Genomic DNA, 15,526 nt, shown 5'->3' with positions numbered 1-15,526 from the left:
TACTCACTGGGGGAGTCGCAGTCCACACAGAAACTGTTCCCTCTCACGTTCCTGATGGACTGGATGGTCATGGCATCACTCTGGCTCCCTAAGCGTGACTTGAGTGGAGGAAGATTAAGTTAGAGATCACAAAGAATACAAGAGTGTAAGTGTGTGTGTGTGTGTGTGTGTGTGTGAGAGAGAGAGAGAGAGAGACAGAGCGCGAGAGAGTGAGTGTGTGCAAATGAGAGAGAGAGAAGAGAAGACAAGACGAGACGTTCGGTATGAAGATGAAAACGAGACCTGTCAGTCTTAATAACAGATTTCCCTTCAATGCACCACCTGTACTTACATGCACGCTGCAAGATCAGAAAGATGAGAGAAGAAATACACACATGGAAGAATAAGTTGTTGAAAATATGGTATATGACGTGATCAAAATATCCTTTTTACACACTTTTACAAACAAACAACTCCAGAACTAGTGCGTTAGTACATTCTTTTGTCATGTTTTGATGCAATTTCCGACTTTATTGGTCCCACATGAGAGCCCTGAGGAACACCATTCAAACATGTTAGAATATTAAGTACTTGACACACTTAACGCGAATCCAAGATGTAAGCTAGGTTATGACATACCTTATTCTTGCTACTTTCACAAGACTGTAAACTGGCAAATATCTGACTCTCGATGGCTTGGACCCAGAGCTCTCTCTCCTCATACGTTGACGCCTCAAAATGCCACATCTGTCCAGTCAGTGACACAATGATGAACTCAAACGACTCTTCTTGCTCTGAAAACAACAAGACACATTTATTTCAAGATGAGCAGAACACCGGGGAGGCATTAGCAGGTTTTTAAAAAACCAGAAACCGAAAAAACAAATAAATAATAATTATAATTGTTCGCCCTATAGTCGCGAGTTTGAATTCCAAACGACGCCACAGCTATTCCTAGTCGGGAGTCAAGACAGGAAATTGTTAGTGCTCTCCGGGTGGGAGGGGCATACTTTCATACTCTCCCCAACAAACCCAAACAAACCAGAATTTCAGATCAGCAGAATTAACACCAGATTGGTGTTCAATTTGCCACAGGTAAGCAAGCAACCATCACTGTTTTTGCTTCTGCCCCTCTCCAGACATAATGATACACATAGAGAGAGATAAAACACATATTTTAGCTCCGGCACGAACCTAAAAAGACAGCAATAGAGGACAAACATGAGTTCCCGTCATCAATTCCAGTAGCCGTGGCACATCAGCATAATAAAAATCGACTCATTTACAAGGTAAACATATCCATTAGAGCTTTTATCTCATTATCATCCAATCGCATTACAGAGCAACCCGCCTAACTAGAATCTAATGTGGGTTAATCATTCGGGTCGTGCTAATTTCCACATCACAAACATGAGGCGAGACAAAGGGGCGCGCGTCGGCCGACGCAACAAGAGGCGAGAGGTGAGAAATAAACCATCAGCTCAGCGATAATTTGCTTGATGAGCGTTTTACAGCCGTGATGACTTTAACACGTTCATAATGATCGGATGAGCGTCAGGAATATTTTGGGGTATTTAGCTACTTGGGTCAATATTTTGAATATAGTCTTAAATCAGAGCAATTCTTAAAAAAAATACCCTTACATTGCATCATAACTGAAAAAAAAAATATACATATATATATTTATAGAGAGAGAGAGAATATGACAACAAGATTAGCATTTCATACACTGATTAAATGTCCCATTTAGATAAATCATGCAACGTATATACACTACTTGTTACAGAAATCCCACATTAATCGCTTTCCTATCAGAACCGGCGTGCCAAACAACAGATGTACGATTATACACAACACGTCTTATTCTCTCGGCAAAGCTACACAGCCTCGAGCTGAAAACAATAATCCAATTAGCTCTACACCATCTTCAATTATCTGATTTCATTCACGGGACTTGACTCCAGGCTCCAGATCAATGAAAAGCCAGGAGGTGTGTATCTAAATCAAGGACTAAAGGACTGAGGGAGCGCTGCCCGGCCACCAGCGGTTCATTGTTTACTTTCCAGGCTGTCTAGGGCTTCAAATTCCACGGCAATGCTTGTGTCGATGCTAATTATGATTAACAGCAGCTCTTACTGTACTTCTGGCCGCATTGCAAATCGCAGGTTTTTTTTTTTAAAGAATCCAATACGTACTCCGAGAAAGAAAAAAAAATAAAAGAGAGAGAGTTTAGTGAGGGAACAGTTGTTTATAGCTGCCATAATGCTTGCTAAAACAATAAATTGTTTCGTGGACGTTCCAGACCATTAAATCCAACACTGCCGAGAAGAATGGTGGTGGGAGCATCATGTTGAGAGCTACCCTTCGCTTCTTGGTTGATTCTCTGACTAAATGCCCTCCTTACCTTGTTTTGGTGGACGGCTTTCTCTAGGTCTAGGTCACCATATCTATAATATTTAAGAACAACACACCACGTGGTCTATCTGACATTAATTCTATCCCCGACGTTAGCCTGTATACACGCACCCACATGAACAGGATGTAGCTGATTATAAAATGGAAGCGAAACAGTTCTGCGATGTAATTACATAGCTAGCTAGTTTAATTACATGCTGTTGAGCACTCTGTCCTCTTGAGTAGGGTCCCAGACTGGGGTTTGTATTTTAAGATATTTTGGTAGTGGTTTTAAAAATTAGCGTTATGTTATACATGCATTTGTTTTCTCCATGCAATTATATCTCCTTTGTATGTCCGCGCTACCTACCTCTCCCTTTTCTTTCTCGCTTTGATAACGCTAATACGTACACCGACATAATTATCTGGAATTCCAGCGGGTTCTATGATTACACACCTATGAATCTGAACACAGACAATTACCTTGTTGGCTGGTCATCTGAAAAAATTGCCATTACAACAGGTAATTTCCATATGGAAATCTAAAAATATCAAGCTTCGATTGCCAGTGGTTTGAAGCAAGCAAACGAGTCCCAATACTAAGCTCGCGAAAGTCACATCCTAATGGCCCTGGGTCTTAAGGGAAACCCGTTTTTTTTGAGAGGCTTGCAAAATAACGTTTTGAAGAAATACCTGAACTGTATAAATGTTTTGGCAAAGCTGGTTTAAGGGGCATGTGCTTCAGGAATTTACGTAACTTGACTAAAAATGAAATGCTTCTGTCAACACTTATTTTTACACAATTCCTACAAGGACCTTGTACATAAAAGCGATCAGAAATGCTTTATGGATCGCCACGCTGCGGATTCACGTCAGCAACAAGTACGCTTAAATGGAGAGATAAAAGAGAAGTGGCTCGGCAATTCGATCTGGGTGCAGCGAGCGAGGGTGGCGTGATGTACCCTTATTAACACAATTAAAAGCAAGTTCAAGATAATGACTAAGGGAAGTTAAAAGTGTGGTATTTCCTCTCTCCTGGCTGCCTTCCAGATTCCATGCATCAGAAATTCAATGGACAGCTTTTTGGTCTTGCTCATGTCGTAACTGCAAATGATGAAGGCCATTAGCCGCTTTAATCGAATGTAATTGGAGTCGTTAACCTTACAGAAGCTCATCAGCTCTTCGCCATGTGCAAATATTGTGACATGTTGGGACACGGTGCTCTACGGGAGACATATGGTGGCCAATCTGCTAACGCTAAATGTTATGGAATAAGAGAAGGCATGTGTTTGGGGGGCGGAGGTGGTGGGATGGTTGGTTGGTGAGTGAGTGTCTCAGGATTCATTCAGGTGAATCCTCCGATTCTGATTGTAGTCTGGGAGCAGATGCTTTGGTTCTAGACCCCCGGGCTTGTCGGATCTTCTCGCACTGACCACAGCTGGACTAGGCAGCAGGTCCCGATTGCTATTCTGTCAGAATCTGTTGCTATGATCCATCAAGTCACGTGCAAGGCAAAGCCGTGAGGTGTTTATTTGGGTTTTTATGGGGCTTTTTTCACCCGGTGCATTGTTGTTACCAAACAATATTTGTATACACTCTCATTCCTTAACCGGATCAAACGTACTTCAAGGTAAAAAAAAAACAAACAAACAAAAAAAAAAAAACAGAGAGATGGTGGTTGATAAAAGGGTGCAAGGTGCTAGTCATTTGCTGTGAATTAACAGGCAGTTGGGAGGAACCGAGTCCGCTGGTGCCATCTGTAAATGTCAGCGCTGGCGCTTGCTCATTTTACACATCATTAAAGGCAATATTCCTAACCTGTATTAGAGCAATCAGCACAGGGCCATTACCAAGACAAGCCTGGGGGGACACAGGCCAAACAGAGAGGAGGAGAGGCGACGACAACGCGCTCTCGATCTCCCTCCAACACACAACAGTCGGCGAAAGCAACCTCACGTCTACACACATACACAAACAATATTTGTGTAATGAGATCTATGGACAATTGGATAAGCATGACTGTCCTTGCCGAGCGCAGGCGCGCGTATACCTAACACCAGTACTCGCGAAGTCCGACTCCGTGTTTGTCTGGGCGTGAGCGCTTGTGTGTATGTGACTGCATAGCGTGGCATGCGAACAATAATCTTGTTATTTCTGCCTCCAAAGAGCGGCCCTCCACAGCAGCTCCATTAGAGAGGCAGGGGCTCGGGGGAGCACTTGGGGAAACGAGAGCGGGTTGGAGAATGACAAAACAAAAGTATTGAGATAAACACCCTCCATTAGGCCAGGCAGTTAAAGCTTCATTTGCTACTGGCCGCTTGGACTCCCAGCGAGGGAAGAGTTAACCCTTTATCCACTCAAACCAACATAAAATAAAAAAACGTACCACTGTGGAGAAATATAACCGACACTGTAACGCTGCTAAGAATAAATAAAAGCCAGTGGAGCCAATTCTTGCATTCTGATGCTAGTTCGATATAAACTACTGTGAAGTTTCTAAAAGGACAAACAAATCTGTCCAACTTGTCAAATTGTTCTCTTTCCACATCGGCAGGTTTTATTTATTTATTTTTTCACAAGATAACTCTAATTCATAGCCTTGACTTTTATACCAAATAGACGGAATTTATCAACGTGATGTAATTCTATCAGAGTCTCAATTCTGATTGGTCTATTCTGATTTCCGGTTTCTCTAACATAACGGGTCGTGTTTTTTTTGTCTTATTAACATTGAGAGAACTTTAAGATAAAAATAAAATAAAAAAAAGACAGGCTGGTGAGGGAAGGGCTGTTTATAGCTGCTATAAAACACCCTGCACTCTGACCCCAACTTCCTACCAAACTGGGATATGCGAAAAAAAGAATTTCACTCTGCTGTAATGTATATGTGACAAATACAGGCTTCTTCTTAACTTACGGCATAACAGGAACTAACTTGTTTTGTGGGCATTCCATAACATTAAATGTAACTATAAATGGATAGAAACTATGAGGTATCAATCTTTGGCAAAGTGCTGCGGCGTAAGAGGAATAAAACACTTCGGGACATGCGGTTATAGGAAAAATAATCAACTTCAGGGTGGTAGTGTAATGCCGTCATACAACCCAGTCGTGTCTCAATCCTTACTTAATGCCATAAGACACAAAAGCCACTCTTACAAGAAAAACCGGTGATACAAAACCGTTAAAGAACCACAATCCTGATCCTTAAGAAGAAGGACCCACCGTAGTCCTGCAAACTCAAAGTCTTGGTGCGTAACCCATGGTCATTGACCACAGAAAAAGGCATAATAGAAAGATGACAAGATGTAACTATTAGCAGATTAAATCTTTGCGCTCTCATATTCTTTCCAGAGTGGGGGGGAAGGGGGGGGGGGCGACTTACTTAACCTTTTTTTTTCCCAAAAGCTTCCGTACATTTGATTTATGATGCTTCAAAACAACTAAAATTCAATTTCTGCATTCAGCGCTTGTGATTGCCTCATAAATGAGATAAACTGATAGCAATTTATTCAAGGATCCAACCCACCTGTCTCACTCTCTCTCTCTCTCTCTCACACACACACACACACAATCTGTGGCTCCACATGAGTGCCTCTCATACTTAAGCAATATGTCTGTATTCTGCATGCGTTCACCAGAACAGACACGCGCACGCTAATAGAACCTTTCAGGAAAGAAGCAAGGAGAAAGAGACTGTTCTTGATGGAAAGCAAAAGTTTTTTTTTTTTTTTGAAAGTGCCGTGACTGTCACCTCACGTTCAGGCCTCACGGTTTTGACAGTATTCCACATGTAAAGGGACGTACCGCGGTCTTCTAAACCGCTCCCTAATACAGGAGAACAATGAGAACCCACCATGCCTGTAATCCCCCTTGGGCCCTTAATGTCAGACATCACTCACTACTAGGCCATTAAAACCCCTTTAACACCCTTCAATCAGTCAGCGGACTCCCGCAGGGCTGCATCGCGCCACGTCGTCTCCTCTTACACCTTTTCTGTCGCTAACTAAGACCAGGAACTGGATCCGATTTGGCTACAAGATGACGCAACAATAACGACGATGAGCAAAATCATTACCGTCATGACACACCGGTGACAATTTGTGAAGGACGGCACACATCAGCGTGATTGATTGACCCCCCCTTGAGTGCGAATAGCCTGAGAGAAACGCTTTTGTTTTCTCAATGCCACCCAATTATGGGTCTTCATTCGTCACACGGGCTGCAGCGATGGCACGCAGGTGATGAGTTAGTGACATATTATCTCCGTCAACGAGAACAATGGTATGAATCAAAGCTCTGGAAACGGGGCCAGTCATGCTTTCAAAGAGGTATATGGGTACATCATGGCAAGTCTGGATGGCAAGTGGGTCGCATACTCTTTGAAAACAGGTTCCTCAAGGGTTCTCGCTTCCTACAGGGCAAAGAAGGGGACAGGGAAACCTTCTGCTCACCACAGAACCTTTACGGGTTCCCCCAAGGATCAAGAACCATTACCATTCCACAGATTCCTAGAGAGCATAAAATCAGTGCGATCGTAAACATGAGTAGGTGTTTTACCTTCATTCCCTGCCGACAGCCCATCAGGTTTGGTGATGCCCGTACTCTTTTTCCTTCTGTGCTTTTTGCGGTTGGCATGCGGCGAAGGAGGTGGTTCCAGTTTGGGACTGGTGGGTCCGCCTAGGCCAGCGGCGGCACTGAGAGAATCCAGCGTCCCATTGGCTGGAGAGAAAGAGGGTTAGACTGAGGGTTAGCAAGGAGGAAGGCACATTACACCAGCTTGACCGACCACACTGGGGTTTCCGTTCGCCCATCAGGCAAGTCTTAGAACTCGATTTTTGGTTTGCGCTCCCTTTTCAAAATCTTGATGAAGATTCAAATCGGAATGTCACAAATTATATATATATCTTGTTATACTTATTATGTAAACCAACATGGTCATTTCCGTATTTATGCTTCAGTAGGAATAAGAAAAACAGCAACTAAACAATGCTAATCAGAATCCAGCAACGCAGAGGTATAAGGTGGTTTTAATACATGTTAACCTGCCACTCTGTAATGTCTTGAGTGTGGTGTGTAAGTATGATGGTGTGTCTATGTGTGTGGAGGGTGTCAATAGGGGACAATAGGTAAAGGGTGGTCATATTTCTAAGACTCTTGACACTTGGACATCACTTTTCCATCCCCCTAGGACACCATTATCCACAAGCCCTGGGGCAGAGGGGCCTTGGCAAAGCAGACCTCATATTGCTACACCCTCACACACACATTCATGTGGTGTGTCAGATACTGGCAGCCCCTCTATTGTCTTGGCATCAAAAGCTCATTGTGGTAGTGCACACTCTATTCATCTCAACAGGCCTGGGGTGGATGTGTGTGCATTTGTGTGTGTGGACAGTGGTCTGGGAACATCTGAAAACCCGTGGCGCCAAACGCTGCATATTCTAATGGCAGTGACGACCATTAGCAGGCGCGGAACATTAGACCTAATTTGGAAGATCCCTTCAGGGAGTGCAGGCTTAGCGCCGTCTTTAAGAGAAAAGAAGAAGATGGCACCCATGTGGGGGGTAGAAGAGCCTCAGCTACAGCCTTCCACATCTGCCTTGGGCTTCACACGGTTTAGCGTGGGTTGGCATACAGCTCGGCGCGTGCTGATTTCAAATTTTCGCATCACGTATTTAGATAAGTACCTAACCTTTCATGATGGTGCACGATGTTAACATGTTATTTAATTAAAAACACATCAAGGTCATAATATCAGCGTTTTGTTTTTTTTTTTGTTTTGTTTGGAGTGCATGTGACGTTAGTTTATTTGCAATCATTTGCAAGCTCGGCCTATTACAAAAAATTTACAGTGTATAATCACTTATCATTTGCCTAGTCATAGATTCTCCACCACGCCTTATTGCCGTGTTTTACCTAAACCTTTAAGTGTTCCTCAGGGGGTAGGAGAGCCAGGTGGACTCTCCAGGGTACTAGATTGAATCTTTTTTTTCTTAAAAGGGTATGGGAGAAATGAAGGTACCAAAGGAAAACCCCTTTCCAGAGCTAGAACCATGAACAAATCACAGAACCCTAGTGCATAATGTCAGTGGTGCCACAGTCTTATAGTCTCATGTAGTGAGCCGATTCGTGGCCAGAGACTTGCTGGTCTGCTACCAATAAGGGTGATGTCAATGGCTTGGGAGGTGGCGGCATTTGACTTGTTGCCATGACAACCATTCAAACAACTCAGAGTGGGTTTTTAAATAGTTCTTAACCAAAATTACAACGAATCAGTGAATCAGCAGTTTTGGGAATACTCCACCCCCCCCACCATTTTCTTCCCAATTTAGTCTTGCCAATTTCCACCCACTAGCTAACTCACATGATAGCTACCATGTACTTCCTCTGAATCATCTTTGTTGATCTGCTGCTCACGCTGCATCCCAGGGCAGCGTAACACACTCGGAAAACAGCGCTATCTACCCTCTTCCGCATACATAAGCTCACAGATGCCCACGATTGGCTAGAGCTGCTGTAACGGACAGGGGAGAGAGATAGTATGCCACGCCTACCCAGACCAATTTTTCCTCCCTCGACTCCTGGCCACGAATTGGCTACGGAATACTCATTTTACCGGCAGTTAGAACCAACTGAATGCGCAGCCCCATTACTACACACTTAGACGAGACAATACAATCCATATCATCTCTCAGTTTGGTCGAATCATTGCCTAAGATGATGACAATCTGTGTTAACTCTAAAGGACTCGATTGTACTTTGGTTCAATATGTTCTCGAAGGCAAAATGCCTTTCATTAGGAAAATCACTCCTGATTATATAATTACACGGCTCTTAAACTGGTGGCTGAAACAAGCGATGTTTCTTCAAAAAGTTTGCTAGTTCCCAGAAACCAGCCAGCAGCATGTCCACAGGAAAGGAAGGGACAAATTTATCGCCAACTCCGAACTCGGAGCGGATAACCAGACACGTGTTGTCTTTCGAACCAGTCGAGTGTTGCACTGGCAGAAAGGTGAAGCCGTTGCTAATGAGAGAAGCCACTGTTCTGAGGTGGTATCTCAATTAGAACAGCTTTATAATGAATAAATAATGAAGCGACGGAATACCGAAACACAGTGGGATCCGAGCCGAAAGACGAGTATAACCGGAATTCTCTTCATCGAGGACGGCCGTTTTGTTCATCATCCTCTTTGTCATAACCGTTATACCTCTAAAGTTGATTGTTTTCCAATAATCGCACAACACTACACATCTTATTCCTCTTACAGCGAAGCAATTTTCCACCGACTAACATTTTTCATTCGTTTTACGATCGACGTCGCACTTTTTATCCAATTATAGCTACATTTAATGTGGCGCAATGTCCGTGAAGCAATTTAGTTCCTATTCGTACTACAGCTTTGAACAGTCGTTCCCTCACAACCACATCTTTTTTTTCCCACCTCTCTCTCTCTCTCTCAAAGTCAACAAGACTTGCCAGGTTACTGAGAAAACAGAAACCGCAAGTGAAAACTTCCCAGTGTTGGAAAAACTACCGACTATTAAAGCCCTGACACTGGAGACTCCTTCCTACTAAACAAATGACACTTTTCCCATACGGAGTCCCCGTTAAGTCGAAACGACAACGCGTTAGAAAGCGTGCACGAATTATAAACCGTGTGATTCTGACCAATCAGAATTGAGGAAAAAAGAGAAATACTTTAGATTAAAAAATAAAAAAAAATCAAACGATTCATAGATAGATTCAAGAAGGACGATCGTGTACACGTTGTTGCTTTTTTTTTTTCTTTATCGTCTCACTTATAGTCCTTTTTTTGCTATTACAACTATTATCACAGTGACTGAAGCCGCAAGCAAGCAGACTGTAATTACTACGGCGATAAGAACGTGGCAGGAGCTGACGCTTTTTCGTCTCTCGACACTGCTCCCGTCATTGATATTCATGACTATTAGGTGCCGTTCGCGCTCGCTCGTTCTGAATGGAGAAGCGCGGCGCACAGCTGCCACACACGTTGTGTTCGGCGTCGCGAACGTCTGTTTCAATTTCCACACTCCTCTTCCCCAACAGCCCCCCCGGGACCTATCATTAGCCATAGCAGACAGCTGGGGGCAGAGGGGCTCCTGAGAACACCGTTCACACACACACACACACTTGCATGTACACACACACACACACACCGTATGGCGCAGAGGGGGAGAACACCCAACCTGTTCGGTGCCAGAGGGTGTATTGTGTGTGTAAGCGTGAGGTTAAAGTGGAAGCTTGCCCCTGTCTCTCACACTAGACCTGTAATTCATTCATATGCTTTGATTCACACAATCAAAGTCAGTCAACGGACGAACGACACCGAAAAGGCCTGCGAACGCTAACGGCTATGTGATACGCCACTCTTTAACCCTAAAAGCCTCATCGATTATCATTCAGGAAGTTTCGAAAGCACACACATCATCATCAACATCATCATCATCATCCTCTAGTGCCGCTTTAAAAAAAAAAAGAAAAAGAAATACACACTTTATCCATGTGTGTTTTCTGGCACACGTGAGAGGACGTGAGCTCATCTGCGTGATAAATCACTACAGTACAGAAGAGAACGGACTGCTGAAAAGATGCTTGACAGTACGAGCCGATTCTGAGTCCTGGGATGAGCGTGAGATTCCACGTCGTACGCTTTCCAACACTGCTCTTGATACCAGATCACGCTCTCGGCCAGTCTGGAAAGAGTTTTAAGAGTTGTCCTGTAACGTGATAGACATATCGTAGACGTAGATTATAAACGTAGCCTTGGAGGACAGGGATTAAGAGGTCCGAACAGCCACTCGCCACCTAGGTAACCATCAATACCCTGCAATTTGTCCGCTATTCAAATCGCAGCGCTGACCCGCTTAATTACTACTCATACGTTCTGATGGAGACGGCTTCAAGATTAAGAGGCAAAGTGGCAGGCCAGCCAGCTCGGCAGGAAGTGCGGTGAGATCAGCTCGGTATTAGCGGTGCGGGCGAGCAGCTGTAATGAAGCACGGGAGGGATCAAGTCCGAAACTAAGCTTTTTTTTTTTTTCCCTCCCCTCCCCCTGAGGAGGAGGCGGAGGAAAGAGGTGGCGAGCTAACCTGCAATTACAGCCCATTACCATCCCGGCGGGAGATGGAACTTAAAAAAAAAAAAGAAAGAAAAAAAGTGTTCTGGTGATGAGGGTGAAAGGTGGAAACTCATTTCTTTGTCGGCATAAGTGTGGACGGACTTCCTCCGGTAATTCGAGTGCACGCAGGATGCAAAGTGATAGTTTTTTTTTTTTTTGGGTGAAGAAACCCCTACACCACCCCTCCTGCCCGTAATCAAAGGCAATAGCAGCAATTAATGGAAGTGAAAAAAAAATAAAAAATCAAAAAGACAGGAAAAAAAAAAGCCTGAACACAATCACCACCTCCTTCTTATTATAGTCAATTAGAGCGCGCTAATCAAGGTGCAGGCGGCTGCTCTCGGCAAACGAAATGTCAAACTTCATTACGGCCGCGTTCGCAGCCTCTTCACCCGCCGCGGGGAATCGTCACACCCCCTCCCTCCAGCCCTCTAGCTGCAAATCCAGCGCGCACGCTACCGTCGGCAATCATGTTTGTTTAAGCACACGAGAGGAGCCCTGAGCTAACGGTAGGTACGCAGATTTAGCATTCATCCGCAGAAACCTTACGCCAATTTAACGGAACAAGACTTGTATGATAAAATATATCGTGTTCCACCAGAATCCTTGATTCTGATTGGTTCATTTTCTAGAACAGAAACTCGGGGCTCGTTTTTAAATACGCTATATTGACGTAAACACACTTTCCTGTGAGGAAACGTGAGCGTTTGCGGAAGGAGTCTCCGGCGTCAGGACTGGAAACTTGATTAACTTGAAGGAAGGACTGTGTACCGCTTTTGTAACAGAAGCGATAAGAAGCAACTTATTTCGCTGACACGCCGCAACGTTAAACATGACTGTCAAAACGGGCGAAAATTCCGACGCATCGTCCGTTCACGAACAAAAACGTCGTCACCCAGTCACCGATCATCTTCCACGAGCACCGCGTCGCCCTCCCCTCATTTCATAAACGGCGCCGCTCCTTAAATAAAACGCAGAAGCCTCGTCGGTTACACACATCACGTGTTTTTGAGACTCCATCAATCTGAGGGTGCTCATCATCTTCCTCCGTCGTCTACGAGACGATCCCGTACGCTGACCTTCAACCAGCCAGAGCAGGGATGAGTTAATGGCTGTTTGACTCGAGCGCATCTCAAATGGCTAAACGTACCGTATCACTCAGTTTATTATGAATTACGTATAGATATATGTATAGATTTGAATCGAAGTCGCGAGCAGGAAAAAAAAAAAAAACAGTTCTTTGAGTTAATGTCTGAGAAAAGCCACGTCTCAATCACCCGAGCTGTTCCTCCTCCGCGAAATGACTCGCTTCGTGAAGTTATTTAGCTTCTAATTATAGCTACGAAACCGCCAAATTAGATTATAATAAGACTGCATGAGAAAAGGAAGTGCCTAATAATCTCGAGCCATGGTTCTCAAAATGGTGCTTGGGGAACCCCAGGGGTTACAGTGGTGGAAATCCTAACGCACCGAACATTATTTTGATGGTTATGGTGTCTTTATAGTTAGTCAGTAACTTGAAAACACGTTGGTGTATAAATATCTTACATTCAACGGCAAATTTCACTCGTTTCATTGGTGGAAATTTCCAGAATTCAAAAAAAGCCCCACAGCTCTAATTAGTATTGTGCACGATTAAATAACGTGCCCGATATCTGTGGATTGTGTTCGTTAAGAAAAAAAATAAACCTGTGCTCGTATTATAAAGTTTGAGAACCCGTGATCCCGTCATTGAAATTGGAAAAATCACTGATAGACACGTATTATAACACAGTAATTATCATTAATGTTTACTTTTACTACGTTTTTTTGCACTTCCTCGCACGCTTTTAAATCGAGTCCCGCTGGTGAGGGAAGGAAGAACTTGTTTCGTGGACAATTCACAACCTTAAATGTAACTATTAATGGATAAAAAGAGACATGTCATTCTTTCATTAACATTAACAACGTTCTAGCTGGCAATCTGCTGTGGTGTAAGAGGAATAAAACACTCAGGAACATGCTGTTCCATTATAGTCAATATAGAGTTACATATACAGTACAGAGTAACTATAAACGAATAAAAACTACGTGTCCAATGTTTTTTTTTTTAAATGAATAAAAATGGTTAGTGTTGTAATTTGCCGTGGTGTGAGAGAAATAAAACACTTCCTGTTATAGTTAATATAGAGTTACAAATACTGTATAGAGTAACTATAAATGGATAAAAACTACATGTCCAACGTTGTTGTTTTTTTTTTCTCTAAAAGAACAATAATGTTTAGTGCTGCAAAATTGCTGTACTAATGCTTATAAACCTTTTTCGCATAAACGTCCACTGAATTCCCGCTTAACGTTTTCGTGAGAGGAATAAAGACTCTGATGGGAACGGTTTAACACTAACACACACACACACACACACACACACACACACACAGACACACGCAGAGTGCGGCAGAGCTCATAGGGAGAGCTGCGGCCCTGCGAGTAATTCTGCTTTGGGGTGTGGAGCTGATGGGCGCAGGCGGGGGGCCGATGGCGGCTGAAATTGATTGTTCGACAAGCGGAGAGACGGAGAGAGAAGAGAGAAGGGCGAGTGTGTGATGTGTTCAGTCTGCAGCACCACGGGGCCACAGTGTGTGTGCTCGTAAAGAGCGATCTTTAAACTAGCGGTAGAGAGAGAGAGAGAGAGAGAGAGAGAGACATGGAGAAAGAGTTAAGAATGTGTGCATGTGTGTGAGAGAGAGAGAGATTAAGAGACATGGAGAAAGAGTTAAGAGTGCGTGCTTGAGTGTGTGAGTGTGTGAGAGTGTGTGAGAGAGAGGATGAGAGACGTGAAGAAAGAGTAAAAGAGTAAAGTGTGTGTATGGGCGTCAGAGAGAGAGAGAGAGAGAGAGAGAGAGGGAGAGAGAGCGATGGAGCAGGCACTAATGAGAACGACGAGTGTGCAAACATGCATGGAAATGACTGTTATTCTGTTGATGTGCATTTAAGTGCTTTTTTACTGCCAGCCGACAAAGAGATGGAAATAACCAGTGATGAATGTTGCCCCCGTAAAACATTCATTTTCCCCACACAGGAGGGAAAAAAGGAAGAAGGAAAGGAAAGGACGGGGGAGGTAAAAAAGAGAGAGAGAGAGAGAGAGAGAGAGAGAGAGAGAGAGCGCAGCATTGTTACGCCTGGCAAATATATTATTTGACTTCAGTCAAGTGCGCTGACAGGACGGAGGAATGAAGAGAGAGAGAGAGAGAGAGAGAGAGAGAGAGAGAGAGACACTGTGCTGCAGTGGGAACAAAGCTGTAATTACTGAATTAGGATGATTATGGATTCCATTTCAGACCTCTGCCAAAAAAAAACTCAAAAACAGCAAACCCCCCCCCCCCCCCCAAATAAAATGTTCACACATGACCCAAATTCTTCACGATTCTCAATGAAACTTAGTTACGAACCGCCTCAGCTACATAACTGAACTACAGGTCATTGTGGTAGCCACAGAAAATCCACGCCGGTGATTGGCTAGCTCTGTTCGTTAACATATCCTCTTATTTAATGAGATCGGAAACGTCCTGTCAATCTATAGCTACGCCAGCGCAATTATGCCAACGAGCTTAATTACACAGAAAGAAATCATTTACAAGATAAACAAGAAGAACACAGTGAGGTAATGACCGTCGAGATGTAACCATAGCAACAGCTGTGTATTAGTAGTAGTAATACAAATTAAACTGACAACACTAGAAAACAATACTTATTAAACAAATACTAACACTACTACTACTACTACTACTAATAATAATAATAATAATGATAATAAAAAACTATTTAACAAAAAAATTATAAATACATACTAACAACAACAGCAAATAAATACAATAACTAAAAAAAAGAATTGTAGCAGTAATAATAATGGTAAATAAATGCTAACAACAAAAAATAATACTTTAGTTTAAAAATATTGTTTTCATTTCTAACAAAAATTATAATAAATGAATACTGACAATGATCATTAAAAAAAAACTAACAATACTACT

At 43.2% G+C, this 15,526-nt stretch overlaps 1 protein-coding gene across 2 annotated transcripts in view; it reads right to left on the bottom strand.

Annotated features, from left to right (window-relative positions):
• The window catches only part of agap3 (ArfGAP with GTPase domain, ankyrin repeat and PH domain 3), an 84,217-nt gene that overhangs the window by 13,826 nt on the left and 54,865 nt on the right, over positions 1-15,526 (bottom strand). For both annotated transcript variants that reach the window (XM_053612393.1, XM_053612306.1), the window contains exons 13-15: positions 6,934-7,095; positions 619-773; positions 8-98 (exon numbers count right to left, since the gene is read on the bottom strand). In XM_053612393.1, the coding sequence (XP_053468368.1) occupies positions 8-98; positions 619-773; positions 6,934-7,095 (408 nt within the window). The remainder of the gene's footprint in view (positions 1-7; positions 99-618; positions 774-6,933; positions 7,096-15,526) is intronic.

Source organism: Ictalurus furcatus, chromosome 1, assembly GCF_023375685.1.
Source record: "Ictalurus furcatus strain D&B chromosome 1, Billie_1.0, whole genome shotgun sequence".
Lineage (NCBI taxonomy): Eukaryota > Metazoa > Chordata > Actinopteri > Siluriformes > Ictaluridae > Ictalurus > Ictalurus furcatus.
The sequence above is the reverse complement of the archived record's forward strand: the minus strand, read 5'-3'. Positions and strand labels throughout refer to the sequence as shown.